The following is a 17,494-nucleotide window of genomic DNA, read 5'->3' on the forward strand; positions in this document are numbered from 1 at the left end:
GCACATTTCTGGAAACCTTTTTATCCACAATATTTTTTTTTTTTTATTATTATTTTTTTTTTACCCAAAACAATCAAAAAGCGTAATTTGGGGTGGTTAAGATGTAATATTTTATGTAGCTCAGGCTGCTGAAAAAGCTCTGACTGCCCACTGGCCCCTCAGTTTTTCAGTTTCCTATCTGCCAGAAAACCAGCCACATTTCTCTGTAGCCATCCTGTGTGTTTCTAGGTTGTGAGAGCCCTATATAATTTCTTATGTTGGCAAGTTTGGGTACCCATTCACCCTAAAAATAACTTTATGTAAACCTTGTATATTTGGATGAGAATTTTGACATTATTTTTTTTTTTTCAATATAATATTGTCACTGATCTGGGGGATTACATTTATGAAGGTGATTGTTTTCTTTTTCTTCTAAAGGGATCCGTCTGTAATGAAGAATGTGGAGAGAGTGTTCAAGATTTGGGAAGAAAGGAATGTCTATCCTGAGGATACTATTGCTTCGTTTAAGGCTGGTTTGAGTAAGTATCACTTCTACTCATGGGATGGGGAGGACTTAAAGGGTTCCAAGTGGCACATAAAAATAAAACTGCTGAAAAAGTTGCTCACCTGGCATTCGATATTGTGACAACCAACAATGCCCAGCTGGTGCCAAAAGCTCACCTGATGAGCCTTTAACACTGAGCACCAGGACAATTTCCAAAATTGGTGAACCGTGATCAGATTCGATCAGAGGGATCTATCTAATCGATCTGGCACATAGACTGATTTATGGCTACCCTAAAAGTTCATTACTTAAAGATTTGTCTGTATGGGAGCTTAAAAACCTCATTCACCTGATGCCGGTTAAATATTAAGCTTACATTTTTATACTAAAAGGACTGTGTGATGCCAAGAAAGTCATGTTTTAGATTGTCTAGATATTAGTTTATCTGTTTTTATTTTCACTTCAGGTTTTTATTAAATATATTTTAACCAGCTATTTTAAACCTGTTAGATTCTCTACAGGTTGTTTTAAATATTTCTTAGTATTTTATTTGATCTAAATTATAGGTCTCCTTTTTGATGAAATTGAACTTAAGAACTGATAAATTGCTGTCACTTTTTTTTTCTCAGTTCAGTGTTTTTTTTAATCAAAGTGCAATTTATCAATTAGTGCTGAAATGTTCAGATGTATGTCCTAAAGAAATTTGAGCGTGGTACACACTTTCAATTGTGATTGGCCAATCACTGATCAATTTTACCACTTCCATGTAGTATGAGGGTTAAACGGATATTGAATACTGTGAGCTGTTTGTGTAAGTAAACCCTCATACTACATGGAAGTGGGAACCTGGTCAGTGGATGACCAATCCTAACAAAGTGTGTACCAGGCTTTCAGATTTAAGGGTACTTGAACCTGGAACCCAAAATGCCCTGTTTTTATTACCTGTCCGAGAACATTGGAGTGAAGTGTGGTTGCTCCGTTGCCTCCCTCCCAAGCCTTTTATGGTCTAACTGGGATGCGGTCAAAAGGAATTACCCGCAGCCGCGATGGAGAGTGCATGAACCCGTGCATTTGAACTGGCCATGTGCACGTTTTTTTTAAACTTTCACACGCTTGGTTTGTTCATATGTCTTTCAAATGCTCTGGGAATTTGAATTCTGGGAATACGTACGTGCCATGTTCAGATGATCTTCATGACAGCAGGCATTTCTGATCAACTGGCTCCCAGTTGGAACAATAAGGCTAGGGGAACAGTGCAACACGGGATTCTGGAGCCACCATACTTCTCCAATATTCTTGAATAGGTAATAAAACAGCAGCACACTCTCTCTTTCTGTGTCCGGAAATCTACTTATTTCCCCCTCCTTTCTCTCTCTCTCTCTCTCTCTCTCTCTCTCTTCTCTCTCTCTCTCTCTCTCTCTCTCTCTCTCTCTCTCTCTCTCTCTCTCTCTCTCTCTCTCTCTCTCTCTCTCTCTCTCCTCTCTCTCTCTCTCTCCTCTCTCTCTCTCTCTCTCAAATCATAGCTGACAGGAGTACTATAATTTGTTTCAGGTACATTTGATGAGCATGTTAAATAGCAATACCAGCTTTGTCTTTTTCCTCATCCATCTTACGGGACAACTGGAGGTCTAGCTCTGCCATGCTTGTTGAAATTCCTTTAAAGCAGATAGTGAAAAGCCCCCGCTTCCTGCCCACTCATCACCCATGAAATTTCCGGCGTTAGTGCAATGACTTCTGCAGAGTTTGTTGATGTGGGACAGGTCACCTCAAGTTCTGAACTGTTTAGTCTCCATTCCTTGCCCGCGTGCCCGGAAAAGTCTAGGTTGGCGGTTACTGGCTGTTGTTCATTCTTAGGTGAGACTTGAGATACACTTGGATAGAGTCAAACTCTTTACGGATGCGAGTTCATGGGGCTAGGGGGTAGCCTCCTTAGGCCTCTTTCACACTGCCACGGTACTCTGTCACGTCACAGTGGCCATTAGTCTTTCTGACTGGCCACACTCCCTGTGGTGTGGTGCGACGCAATGGAAGTGCTTCCAATGACGCAGATTCTGCAGTGCGTTGCTGAGCGCTACCACTCAACTCGCATTTATATTGGAGTCAATTGGCAGTTCAGTCCCACATATGTCACTCTGAATATTCTCCAAAAATTTAGGGAGAATTTGCAGAGGAGAGTGCCAAGGTCCTGCTAATATCTTTACAGTGGATCAAGAAGCTTTTGTTCTTAGAGGTGCAGCCTCTTTCTTCTGCTAAGACAGAAACTTCTGGTTCAGGGCCCTCTGGTTCATCTCAAACCGGAGCTTTGCACATAAGCAGCTAGGATTCTGAAAGGGTTAAACTGATGGGTAGGGGTCTTTCAGATAGTCATTGATGCCCTTTTTAACAGGCTTTTCTAGCAAAGCCTGTTACCCACCAAATGGTTAGGTAGGTTTATGGTGTTCCTCACACTCTAGATCTCAAAGTAAATGTAGTAGAGTAGATCACAGGCACGTGGGCCATCAGAGGAATGCGATCTGTGCCAAAAACTTTGCCCAGTCTTGTTGTATGCTGTTCTGTCCTGGTGAATTTGTTCACATGATCGTTCTTATTTAACAATGAATGTTAAAAATGAGTTTCTTTGAAACATTTTTAGTTATGCTCATAAATTTACATATCGTGGCATAATTTCTTAAAGTGTATTTGAAGGGGGGGAAAAGTCCTAGAGGTAACTTACCTGGGGGGAAGCTTCTGCATCTTAACGATGCTTCCTGTGGTGCTTGCAGTAGTGGGTTTCTCTTAGGCTCTGGTGCAGCTAGGGTAGCCCTATCAGGTCTGCTTTATTGTGCAGTAGAATGGACCTGATCAGGTTCAGCTAGCTCCACCGGAGCGGAAAGCCACTGGTGCCCACTGGCATGTTTTTGTTTTGATCCTTTCGGGGCTGCTAGGGCTGGAACAGATGGATCGAGGAAGCCTGTGGGCTCCTCGATCGCTACCCACAGCGTGCTGACAGGCATCCAGCCATCCTGGGAAATCCCTCTGATGAGGGAAAAGTGCAGCCGGCGGGGCAGAGAAACAATAAATCTCCCTGGCAGTATTGACGAGCTCAGCTCGTCAATACCGCTTTCAGCAAGTTTTTCCTGGACGAGCTGAGCTCGTCAATACCACCAGGGTGGTTAAGAAGTGGAGCATTATGGGTTCTGTTGAAACCAAATCACTGTTTGGAAGACCATCTAAAATTTCAGCCACAACTGCCAGTAAAAAATTGATCGGGATGCCAGGGATAACCCAAAAATAACATCAGGTAAAATACAGGACTCAATGAAAAAATGTGGTGTGGCACTTGAAGAAAGATGGGCAGCATGATCAAGTTGTCAGACGAAAGCTATGACTACGCAAATTCCACAAAGTATCCCACTTACAATATGCCAGACCGCACAGAGACAAGCTTCAAACAGCCTGGTGTAAAGCCATTTGGAGTGATGAGCTTAAAATTGAACCTTTTCTCCACAACCAGAAACCCTACATTTGGAGAGGAGTTAACAAGGCCTATGATGAAATATATATATATATATATATATATATATATATATATATATATAATATATATATATATATATATATATATATATATATATATATATATATATATATATTTATTTTTCCTACTGTGAAACATGGTGGTGATGATTTGCTGCTGTTGTAGTACAGAAAATTTGGTCAATTGATGACCAAATGCAGTAAGCTATCAAAAAATACTGCAGGAAAATGTGCACTCATTAGCCAGGAAGCTGGGCACGGGAAGTACTTGGACATTCCAAAATCAAAGGCCAAGTCGACCTGCAAAATTGAAGGTTCTGGAGTTGCCATCTCGGTCTCCTCACCTCAATATCGTGAGACAGCCTAAGAATTTACAGAAACTGCAGGCTTTTTGCCAGGAGGAATAGACTGCTTTACCATCTAAGAAGATAAAGAGCCTCATCCAAAACTATCACAAAAGACTTCAAGCTGTCATTAATGTTAAAGGAGGCAATACATGGTATTAAGAACTGGGGTATCCAAAACAATATGCAGAGCGGTAGTGCACATCCAGCTTTTAAACTTATTCCAACATGTTTTTAAAACTCTAGCAGGCAATAGTACCATATAAAGAGAGGTACAGGCAGTGAGAAGCACATCAAGTAAATAGGGAACTGTGTGGCCAAGAACACTTGGGTGTCGCCACAGGCCGTAAAATGAATTATGGCTGTAGCGGTGCTCAGTGAGTAATTTGGGCTCCAGCAAAAGATGGAGCCCAAATTATGATAAAAACAGTGCCTGTCACCTGCCAGCAATAGCTGGAAGTTGAATTGCATCTTAACCCCACTGTACGGCACCTTGGAGGGGGAATACCGCGTTTCCCCGAAAATAAGACTCTTATATTAATTTTTTATTAATCATATGTGCTAGGGCTTATTTTCGGGGAGGTCTTATATTTGTGGGGATAGCCAGACCCCACTTTAGTCAGATCCCCCAGTATATAGCAAGATGTGGGTTGCACCACACACACCCTAAAGGAGCGGATGGGGCACACACACACACACACACACACACACACACACACACGCACACAGTCAGAAAAGGTTTTCCCACCCATAGTTTGCACATTTTATTTGTGATGTTAGTCTTTTATCCTTTTATGGCATTTTTAAATTGACCCCCAATTGGAGGGGATGTAACAAATTGCGAGCTATCTCCCAGGAAGAGACTAAATGGGTGTATAACCTCGGCACATTAGCGCCAGGGGGGCTGAATATTGATGTAGATATAGTTTGCTTCCTGGGGGAATAGCATGGAGGTTTTAGGAGTATGTGGCAAATATGAGATAGGGGTCCTGTAAAAAGATCGTTTGTTTCCTACAATGTATATGATAATGTTTAGTGTTCCCTTAATGTATACTATTTAATACGGCTACAAGGATTTTATACTTTATTTTTTTATATTGCTGTAACCGGATGCTGGGCAAGGCTTTATTTTATGATTTAAGTAGTTGGGTGTGGATCTTCCCATCCCCTCAGCGCAGGTAGGTGGTGAAGTATGCTGGTCTCTTCCACCTGTACCTAATGGAACGCAGTCCCTTGAAGCGCAGAAACCTTGAGAAGTATTTTTTTTTCCCCTCCCGTAATTGAAGGGAGCGCGAGTGGAGCGCATAGATGGGACGCTAGGGCGTTCGCCTGTTTTTTTCCGGGTGTTTTGCTTGCGCCGGCGTATAGGTAGGCGTCGGGGGCCTCCGTAGTTGAATGGAGCGCATAGACTGGACGCATCGACGTCCATCTGATTTCCGGGTGGTGAGTTGTTTTTGCGCAGGCGTCGGGACTGGCGTGATGGGAGGACTGCTGATTGGTCCTCAGGGCGCTGAGGGGAAGATATATCGCGGTAGGGTGGAACTAGGTTTGTACGTCATTACGTGAGTAAGGTTGGAGGGTTTCCGGGATTGTATATAGAGCTTTTTTGTCCGCACAGCTCCCCAGCTTCTGATGAGTCGATATGACGAAACATGTAAGGCGGGGTTACTGATGCGGAAACAGCCGAACCACGAGGGCAGAGCGGCGTACTAAGCTGTGCAGATAGTGGTAGTGCGCCATTTCATTCTCTCTTTATGTGGATGTCACTCATATAGACAGTTTGTGCAGCGCCACCTTCTTTTTGTGTATATGGCAAGATCCCCTCCAGTACATACGGTAGCCAGATCCCTCCAGTACATAGCCAAATCCCCCTCCCCCCAAGTATATAGCCAGATCCTCTAGGTAGTAGTACTGATAGCAGATAACCTTCCCCCTCCACCACGCAGCCGCTGCTGAGGCCGATTTACCTCCCCTGCATCTTGCTCCCTCCTTCAGAAACTCTGATCCCCCTGCAGGCTGCAGCTAGCGCTGTGCGCAATTCAGCCTGGGCTCCGAACAGCAGTGAAGGCAGCTAAAGTTTATACAGTAACAGTGCTTCCCACTACAGGAAATAAACAGATTACTTCCTGTACACGGGCTCTGTTGCTGTAGTGTTCAAGTTTAGCTGCCTTCACAGCTAATGCATCTGAATTAACCACAGCCCGCAGGGGGATCCAACATTCTGGAGGAGAGGTAAATCGGTGGGTGGGTAGGGGCGGGGATTGTTGCAGATGGGGGAGCACAGCTAGGTCTTATTTTCAGGGAATGTCTTATATTTCAAGCATGCTTGAAATATAACATAGGTCTTATTTTAGCAGGATGTCTTCCTTTAGGGGAAAGATGGTAGTAACTAGCACAGCCTGGACATTTGACACCGCAGGGTGAGCTGTTTTTCGGCTTCACCCTGAGCCCAAATTTCCCTGCACTCTTTCTACATGTATGTGTGAGAGGTGCCTGCCGGTATTGCTCTTGATCATATGTTGTACTGTTGTCTGCTACGGTTTTTAAATACATTGGAATAAAAGTTTGAAGTAGGATGTGCGCTACCGCTCTGCCTATTTTGGATATTGCTACTAACCTATGGTAAGCTGCACTCTGCTGGTTTGACTTTGGTCACTGCCCTGTGCATCGGCTTGCAGCCTCCTTCTATATTAATAACTGGGGTATGCAGTGTTTTCCCCAGAATTTTTTTCCAGCCGGGTGGCATGAAAAAGTAGCCGGGTGGGGTGCGACAGGGGAATTCAGGGCTGGTGCAACTCTGATTACCGCACAGGATGAGGAGAAACGATGACACCCGGTGCTTACCAAAATTGGCTGGCTGAAGCACTCCTCTAAAAGAGCCTGCTGATAACATTGAATATTGGTGTTCTAGTTGCATTTCATACTAGGGGCGATTATTGCATTTAATAGGTCGGTTAATTCATGTATCATACAACGGTGTTTGTTCCATTTCATAAAGGAGGGGGGGGGGGATTTTTGCTTTTCATATGGATGTTATTTGCTGCTGGGGTCGAGGGGTATTGCAGATAGTGTACAGGGGTCAGTATTATACTAAATTATCTGCAATACCGCTGGACCCCAGCAGCAAATAACATCCATATGAAATAACATGCATGTGAACTCTGCAAGAATTACTCCCCACCCACACACTGCCCTTTCAAGCCACCTGCACACACTTTCAACACAGGATCGTGTTCCATATTTACTTTTTTTGATCAGTGGGCAACTTTTACCAGACTTTTCCCAATTACCAGAGCCAGATTTGTACTTTTTACTGCTCTAGGCCAACTTTTTACAATTGTAAATCAAGTAAGGTATATGAGCACTTCTGACACAGACAGCATTCAGCACCATCTCCAGCAAGTCAGCTTATCTAAATTGCAGCTGACTGCAGTCATCGTTTGTTTGTTTTCCCAGGTCCCCTATAGCTTGAAAGCTCTGCAGACTAAAATATATCAGATAAAAAGTGCTCCTGCTCATTAGTGGACACACAGATCTCATACCAGTGGAAGAATGATCAGAGTTCCTGTGCAGTTCTCCCAGCATCAGAGCGGCATCAGAGCAGCTTGTGTTGAAGAGAAGCTGGAGAGGGGGGCGGGGCAGCAGAGCTCAATGCCGTGCACTGCCTGATGTTATCTGTGCTCTGAGTCAGCCTCGGAGCTGTGTGGATTCGGAAGGGATGGGACTGGCTGCGGACATTCATGCAGCCAGCCCAGGACAGAGGGAACACATTGGTTTCGCTGGGTGTGAGAGAATCTGCCCGCAGCTTCAGGCTTTCTCCACACAGAGAGCCTCTCCCCACACAACAGTAGCCTACCTGCACTACGCTATCACACTAGATGTGTATCGGATAGCCGCCTCCACTAGCTGAGCTGCCTGCACATGTGAATGCATTGCAGACACAGGCAGCCAGCAAAGAGCAGAGTAGAAACACTGTACTAGGGAGAAGCGGACACTCTCCACGAGGGACTAGGAACTCGGCTCACTCCCGCAGTATGTAGAGCATGGTCCCGCCCCTTACAACCCGCCCAGCCAATCACAGTACCCGGAGGAGGTTACACAGGCAGAGAAGCTTCCTGCACTGTGTAGCAGCGGCTTTCGCTATTGTCTGAGACGGCCACTGATGGAACGCAGTGAAGTGCTCATGGCTGCAGTTTTACAGCACCATTTTTTTCTAGCATGAGGCAGGAGAGCAGGTGGGCGGGAATTCAAAACAGCCGGGCGGCCCGCCCACTTAATTAGCCCTGGGGAGAACACTGGGTATGTGAACTATTGAGCAGGGTCATTTGGGTGTTTTGCATAGGGATTATGATTTAAAGCGTAAACAAAGGTGTTTGACAATAAATGGCCTCAGCCAAACACTAACCAGGCGTAAAATAAGTTTTTGTGTGTTATCATTGATATGCTATGAAAAATGGTTAAGGAATCATAAACCCTGCCAGGATATGTAAACTTATGAGCACAACTATAGTTGGGCACGCTCCGGTCCTCAGTGCTTCTGCTAACCGATCGGTAGACAGTCGTTGTGCTATCCAATTTAAGCATGCACAGACTTTATTAGTTTGTCACAGACTGTCGGGCATCACTTGTTTTTTAAAACTATTGTGATCAAGCGTGTGTAGGGAGCTTAAAGCGGTATTGTCACTATAAAAATCTAATTTCAACAGCAACTGGTCTGAGTGTATTAAGTGATAAAGATGCTAATCCTGCATTCAAAACTTTTTTCTGCTGTTATGGTTTGGAGTTATTACATACTATAGGAGCACTGCCCCTAGTACCAAACCGTGCCAAAAAGTTGAATGCTGGGAGTTCTTTTGAATTCTGGGGGTTCTTCTTCTCTATAATATATTCATCCTCTTCCATTTATTTCCCTGCCTAGCTGATCACTTGTGTTTACAAGCAAGGCTGAGGTGACTCAGTGATTGGATGTGTAAATAAAAAAAAGACTCTGGGAGGAGGGCAGCTAATGAATACACAATGAGCAAGAGAAGGGAGGGGGGAAAACAAGAGTCAGGGAGGATATGATGTCAGCATTAGCTTGACAAGATGGCCACTGCCTAGAAAAGGATTTTCTGCTTTTCCTTTGTAAAATTCACAGGAATCATTACATGGATAGCACAATACATCTGTTATGTAAGTAGAGGTAGTCTCTATCTACTTATATATGTGTTTTTTTTATTTCTAGGTTAGCATGGGTGTCGCTTGTTCTTTAAGAGGTTTTTCCTCAGTGGGAACTCTGAGGTCCTTAGCTGTTTGTCTAGACAACTTTTTGAGCCCATCTTTAATACTGATGTTACGTTTGTGACTTTTTAACGATGGTGTTAATTATTGCGATTGTCTGTTAGTAGGCTGGGCGATTTGCAGGCTAGCTCAAAGCCTTTTCCTCTATTTCCAGATAGAGTGGTTTTGATCCTTTAATCTAACCCCTTAAAGATCTGCTTACATTTTTATTGGATTTCCATTTCCAGTCATTCATTGTACTGTTCTCTGGTAAGAATAGGGGTGGACGGGCCTTAGCTTATTAAACGAGGAAGGTCTCTCCCCCTTTACAGATTAGAGCCCACTTTACCTGCTCCTTTCCAGCTTCCTGGGCTGAGAAAGCCATACCCTCTTTTCAACAGATCTGCTAAGCAGCAACATAGTCTAGTCCATCTACCTTCAACAAACATAGTGGGTATCCTGCCTCAATAAGGTTTATCTTTTAGTAAAATGATTCTTCAGGTAAGTTCATGTAGGTACTTTCTTATCTCTTACTTTGTCCCGTATGCCGGCTGGAGAAAAGCTCCAGTTAGACGTACTGGTAACTGTATGTCTTTATGTCATACGGGACAACCTCTAAATCCTGTCCCTATCTGATGCACCTTTTCTTCTATCCCAGGGGTCTTTTTGCTCTTGAGGGTTTTCCTCACTTCCTAGGTGTCTCCTCTACTTGGTGCTTGTCTGCTTCCCGTCACTTTAGATGCACTGAGGAGTTAGAGGATTGCGGAGGCTTTTAACATTTTACTTTAATGGTGTTTCCACAGGAGGTATAGAGCCTCGTCTCCAGATGTCCCGTATGAAGTCAAGAAATACTGGTAAGTCTTAACTGGAGCTTTTCATGTTGTTATCACTGGATCCTTGCATAGTCGCAGTTCATTTATTATTGATAAAATAAAATGCACAAGTACATTAGAACTGCAAAACCATAAAATCTACCTTGGATGTCTGAGCATGTTGTGCAGATTGCTCACTAGTACACATGGAATGAGTAAAAATGAGTTGGCGCTGCAGTTAAACAGTGTATTTATCTGGATTGTAAGGAAGCATTTTTTTTTATTTGTGTATAATAAAACCATGGGTACAGAATGAAAATAAAATATTTTGCTGTTAGAATTTGTGTAGCTTAAGTATATTTTACTAGTGCCTAGGGGCCCGAGATATTGCTTCTGGTCCCTTCTGGGCGCCATGCCTTGTTTGTACAACGGATTTATCAGTTTAAGGCCTCTTTCACATGGAAGGCTGAAGGCCACTTTTCAGCTGTTCCCATGGACCGGCAATGCGCTTGCCTAGTGCTGCCGCATTGAGTCACATCTGACAGTGCCCACACCCAAATTTGAAATATCTTTGTGCTTCTAGACAACCTCACAGTATGTCAAGTGTGAATACGCGTATGGTTACAAATGCTGTTATTTGGGTGCATTAATATCCTTAGCTGTAATTCTGAATCAGGCTCGGGGCTGGAATTCGCAACTCAGAGCAGTAACCCCGAGCCTGCTTTGTAGTAGCTGCCGCGAGGTTACTGCAGAGCATAGCTTGCAGTGGGCTTTCAGCTCGCCTTCCCTGGGATCCAGACGCCAGTAGCCATTCTCCTTCATGTCCTTGGAGGCTCTGAATCCATCTGGTGAGATCGCTGTCTGTGGTTATGACGACAGTCAGCGATCTTAGAGGGTTACAGTGCCACCTGGAGAATGGTGGGAGAACTTCAGCGCTGGATCCCAGGAAGGTAAGTGCAAGGGCTGCTGCAGGCTCTCTGGAGGTATGATTTTTTTTTTCTCTTGCTTTAGGGTCTAAAGGCTAATGAAACAAATTGTACCACTTTTAGACCCTAAAATCAGGAAGAAATCCTACCACCAAGAAGGTTAAATTTCAGTTGCAAGGCACTTAATGGCTGGCAGATGGGAGGCTAAACTGCCCGACAAGGTTACAGTTCAGCCTCCTGTTTGAGAGTCCTGATAAGGAAGCAGGTGTTTTGGAGGCATTTTGTAAATGATCAGCTAGGTGGTGACTGTCGCGTTCTAATAGTGTTACTTTTGGAATGGATTTTTATTCCTGATTTAACTCCTTATTTAATTTTTTTTTTGTTGCACACTGGGTTAATATTGATGAATGTTTTATGAAAGTTCAGTTTTGATGGGAGGGTTTTCCTGGTCTCATGTTTACTAGATCCAAATTAGAAGTTTGTTTTGACAGACGTTTGTCGGTAGGGATGGTCATCAAAATTGATAATTCCAAGTTGATGCAAACTGCTGCAGCTTGAAATTGGGCGAATCAAATGCAGTTGATTGCATTGATTCCAATTCAAAGCTACATGGAGACCTGCATCAACTTGAAATTGTTACTAACACCTTACCCATTTAGGATTATTGGTTTCAGGCTAATGGAAAAGTTCAGTGCGGTTTCCATCCGTGTAATAGGACCTAACAGTTTTTGATTGGAATTAGTTTACAAAGTGCTGCAAGTAGAAAACCTTTATCCTGCAACCTCAAAGCATTTCTTTGCAGTCTGGTGATGCTTCTGAGAGTGGAGTCTGGTGATACTTCTATTTAGTGAGCATGCAGAATCACTAGCCTAAAGAAAGAAGCACATTTATTTGCAGTTGGATATTGCTCCTTATGCTACGTACACACATGCGACAACGATCGTTCGTTGAGAACGACGAACAAACTTTTAATTGATGAAAGAACGACCTAAGTAAAGTTAGTTTTAAAAGGTGTGTAACGATCTGATCGTTAGAACGAACGTTACATCACGTAAAGCAACTATTGCGCTTGCGCATAAAAATGAGAAGTTTCAGGGAGAAATGGTGAAATGCGCATGTCAAGCCTAGTACGAACGACCGTTTCCAACGATGTACTACTTTTGCAAACTATCGTCGTTGGTTAAAATCCGCCGAGACAGAACTTTCTTTTGTAGCGATTTGGCTCGTTCGTCGTTTGCCTTAATAGTCGGTGGTTCATTTTTTGTAACGATCGTCGTTGGTAAAGATTGGGGAACGATCGTTACAAACGACTATAGTCGCATGTGTGTACGCACCTTTAGAGTGGACCTGAAGCTACTGACCTGTTTTTACAAGACTTTGACATTTGCTGTTTGCACCACAGTTGATAGATTCACAGCTGGTCAGTGCATGTCTTCAGTGTTTGGAAGCTTTCAGGCAGGGGTCACAGGGGTGTACGTGATGTCATTGGGTCTCTACTACGCAGGCGCAGTAGTTCTGCGCCTGCGCAGTAGAGACCCGATGACATCACGTACACCACGTGACCCGCGGCGTGGAGCGCACATGAAGCCGACCTGGCGAGGTCGGCTTCTTCACCACTGGACACCGGGAGACGCAGGAGCTGCTACGAGGGCACAGATCGACTGCCAGGAGCTGGAAGAAGCCCCAGGTAAGTGCAGTTTGTTTTATATTTCCAGCACGGATCTTCCCTTTAATTGTGGATGTGTAACTTAGAACGATCGCGGCTTCTCATAGAAGCCAGCAATCATTCTAACGGGACTTAGATCAATGAATGCATTCCCATTCATTGATCTCCGGGCTAACAGGAGGGAGCGTGCGATCGGTCGCGGCAGCTATGTCTAAAAGGATTAAGTACCGTAGTTAGATACGCGATAAATCTTTGAAAAGTTAAAGATCAAAGATAAAATCTGCAAATCTTTGTTTAAAAAAAAAAGTTCTCAAAAGAGCCAGATAAAAGATGTATCTCTCAATCTTTGAGATCCATCCTAGGAGATCTGATCTGCCCATGACTGTCTAATGCTGGGAGTATACCATGAGTTTTTTTGGCAGATAGATGGTTCGAAAATTTCCAACAGGTGCGATCTGATTTTGATTGTGTTTCTGATCGATTTTCTCATAGAAGTGAATGGAAATCTATCATAAAATCGATCGAACAGTAAATCTGATGAAAAAACTTATTGTGTATTCCCAGCATTAAACAAGTTATTTATGATATAGCCAGATAGAGACTAGGGTATTTTTTATTTTTATAATCCTTTGGTGGATTCTTTTCACTTTTATCTTTCTGGCCATTGCCTTACCTGCTCTATTATTGTCATAGTACCAGTTCTCCTTGAGTATTGTCTGCCATTTATCATATTTATAGTAAATGTTGTCTGCAAGTTCATGTCTGGTTTCCTCTAGTTTTGGAATTAAATCTGTTTTTCCAGATAGACTATGAAAATATTTTGCAGGAATTGATCTTTTGCTGGAACTGATGTTTTGCATATGTACTGCATCTTTAGAAATATCAGTCTTTCAAATCTCCCTGACAAACCTATGTGACCGATAAATTCCTCAGTTGTGTAGCTATGCTTTCATACTACATGGAAGGTGGTAAAATTGGTGTTTGATCTGTCATCCAAAGACTTATCTTGTGTGTATTAGGCTAGGTACACAATGATCTTTTCTGGCAGATTTACTGCCAGATCGAGTATTTCCAGCATATCCGATCTGATTTCCGATCGATTTTCCATAGTACTGAACGGAAAGTCGATCAGAAATCAGATCGGACATGCTGGAAATACTCGACCTGGCAATAAATCTGCCAGAAAATCTTATTGTGCTCATTAGGCATTGGGATGGTCAATTAGAAGCTAATTTTATCCAGGGCTGTGGAGTCGGAGCAATTTTAGGTACCTGGAGTCTGAGTTGGAGTCGGTGGTTTTATAAACTAAGGAGTCAGATGACTTTTGTACCAACTCCACAGCTCTGGTAAGTATTAGACTGAGGAGTCGGAGTCATTTTGGGTACCTGGAGTCGGAGTCTGGTTTTATAAACGGAGTTAGTCGGTTGATTTTTGTACCAACTCCACAGCCGTGATATCTTATCTTTTGCAAATGTTTGCAGCTTGGATTTGGATCCATCAAATACTACAGTCTTTCTGTGTTTACTATGTAAAGACGCATACATACGCCATACTTCCGCAAACGACGGGTCCGCCAGACCCTCCCGCTGTGTGCACGTTCTGCCGACAGTAGCACGTGTGTACGCACTGTTGGCAGACTGATAAGGCTGTTTCTTAAAGGTCTCATCAGTCTGCCGACAGCGCATACACTTGTGCTACTGTCGGCAGAACTTCCACCCCAGCTGGAGGGTCTGGCGGGTGCGTCGTTTGCGAAAATATGGCGTGTGTACGCGCCTTGAGATGGTCACTTGCTTCAGAGTATATGTCTTTACTGACTGCTGCCAGCTCACATTTCTGGTCACTGTAGCAGGTGTGAGGAGTGTGAAAATGATGGGAAGCAAAGCAACTAAAGAGGACCATAAAGATTCAGAACGATCAAAAATTATTCAGGGTTCTTATTTATTTTACATGTATTTTCCTGATTTCCCGGTTCGGCGTCAGATATCTATCTATCTCTATCTATCTCTATATATCTCTCTATATATATCTATATATATATATATATAGATAGAGATAGAGATAGAGATAGAGATAGAGATAGAGATAGAGATAGAGATAGAGATAGAGATAGAGATAGAGATAGAGATAGAGATAGAGATAGAGATAGAGATAGAGATAGAGATAGAGATAGAGATAGAGATAGAGATAGAGATAGAGATAGAGATAGATAGAGAGATAGAGAGATAGAGAGATAGAGAGATAGAGAGATAGAGAGATAGAGAGATAGAGAGATAGAGAGATATAGAGATATAGAGATATAGAGATCTAGATATAGAGATCTAGATATAGAGATCTAGATATAGAGATCTAGATATAGAGATCTAGATATAGAGATCTAGATATAGAGATCTAGATATAGAGATCTAGATATCTATATATATATATATAGAGATATAGATATCTATATATATATCTATATCTTTCCTCTCCCTGATTTACATTCTGACATTTATCACGGTGACATTTTTACTGCTGGCAGGTGATGTCACTGGAAGAAGATGCTGCTTGCTTTTTGGCAGCTGTAAATGGCTGTTATTTCCCACAATTTAATGAGGTTCACAGACAGGAAACTCACTGTGGGAGAGGTTTCACCACAGTATTACCCATACAAACCCCCTGATGATCTGTTTGAGAAAAGGAAAAGATTTCTCATGGGAAAGGGGGTATCAGCTACTGATTGGGATGAAGTTCAGTTCTTTGTTACGGTTTCTCTTTAAGCTTGGGCTATGCAGCTGTCAGCCCCAGAGCACTGTGGGCGATCAACTGAAGTTTCAACTTCTTGCAAAATAGCATCCCTCAGTGCTTCACCTTGCCAGAAGTAAAGATGCCTACATCTCTAATAAATTTAAAGTGTACCCGAGACAAACCTTAGGTCAAAAGCCAAAATACTTGCCTAAGACGAGGGAAGCCTCTGGGTCCTGTAGAGGCTTCCCACACCATCATCTTGTCCCCCGTTGCTGATTGCGGGTCCCACAAAGGAATCAGACAAGCTTTTGTCAGATTCCGAGCTTGTGACCACACTTCTTTTCAAGCATAGGTGTGGCCGTATTGCACCTGCGCGAGCACAGCAGAGGATGGAACGGAAAAAGAGGACACAGTTGGAGCGATCAGACTGGAGGGGGCTGAAGGAAGCCCCAGGTATGTATATCTGATTTGGGTGGGGCTGTGTCTGGTACACTTTAAGCTGTTGATACATCGGCCAATGTAGCAATCGGATAGATCCTTCTCAGATCATTATCTGATCAGAGAGATATCCATCTGGTCAAATCTCTCCATACACTACACACAGATTTTTCAATTGATTTCAGTATGAAATCTATCGAAAAACTGTGTGCACTGCCTGCTGGGTCCCCAGGTCTCCCAGTCCCCTGAAAACAGTTTTAAGATGTAGATTATGGCAGAATGACAGAAAGGCTATTGTAATGGTCTGTCAGAGTATGACTGGGCATCTCATTTCACATGTCTAATTTACACACATTTTAAAATTTACTATAAGCCCAGTTGGTCATCTGGTTTGTTTTACTAATTTGTTATGCAGGTGTTTTGGGGATGCTGGAATTTAAAGATCTAGCAACTTTGTTTTCGTGGGGTGCGTACACATTCCAATTTTGGGTGGCCATCTTTTACCACTTCCATGTAGTATGGGGGCCAGCACCTTTTTGAAAACTATGAACAGATTGTGCCGGTAAGGTCTCATACTACATGTAAGTGGTAAAATTGGCCAATAAAAGTTGGATGTGTGTATGCATCCTAGGACCTGTACACACTTACACACTCATGTGCATTTTTAAGCAATACATATCACTCTGTGACATTGATGTGGTGTTGAAAAATGTGCAAAAGTGGGTAGGTCTGCCCAGGCCCTTAGCTTTACTACCTGTTAATATATATTTTAGGATGTTTTTCACTCTTGTTAATGTCGCTCAGATCCTGACAGGCCTGACTCAAGAGGGAGGCCAAAGTTACAGTACTCCCCATGTATGTATCCCAATATTTTGCTTTATTTCTTTTTTTTTCCCAACTATTCTCTAAAAGCCTCCTGAGCATTCCATACTGATAATTATGAATGTGTGAACCTTGCTAGTGTGAGCTGTATTAGTACAGTGTGCAGAGTGTATAGTCTCAAGATCAACGTAGCTAGGTCACCCCACCCCTTGTTTTCCTGAGAGGGCAACAGTAAGTTTTGTATTAACAGAATTTTTTTTTTTATTTTTTTTTTTTTTTTTTATGAAGTTGTTCAGTTTAGGCTAGTGAACATGAACCTGTGTTTCAGGTTGACCTCAGTTTCTCAATCACTTGCATGGCTGTGGCATGCAAGTGAAAACTGCTTCTTGGCGTTGCCAATTTTTTTGTCATTACCATTCATTTCCAGAATTTTTTTCTTTTTAAATATAAAGTAAAAGCTACTGAGTTCTGCAACAGAGTATGACTTTGATTCCTTTCAATGG

General features: G+C 42.8%; 1 protein-coding gene across 1 annotated transcript in view; it reads left to right on the plus strand.

Annotated features, from left to right (window-relative positions):
• RPRD2 (regulation of nuclear pre-mRNA domain containing 2) overlaps nucleotides 1-17,494 on the plus strand; it is a 117,512-nt gene that overhangs the window by 61,425 nt on the left and 38,593 nt on the right. The window contains exons 3-5 of the mRNA XM_068253235.1: nucleotides 418-518; nucleotides 10,407-10,457; nucleotides 16,974-17,024. Coding sequence (XP_068109336.1) covers nucleotides 418-518; nucleotides 10,407-10,457; nucleotides 16,974-17,024 — 203 coding nt within the window. The remainder of the gene's footprint in view (nucleotides 1-417; nucleotides 519-10,406; nucleotides 10,458-16,973; nucleotides 17,025-17,494) is intronic.

This window comes from Hyperolius riggenbachi, chromosome 9, assembly GCF_040937935.1.
Source record: "Hyperolius riggenbachi isolate aHypRig1 chromosome 9, aHypRig1.pri, whole genome shotgun sequence".
Classification (NCBI taxonomy): Eukaryota; Metazoa; Chordata; class Amphibia; order Anura; family Hyperoliidae; genus Hyperolius; species Hyperolius riggenbachi.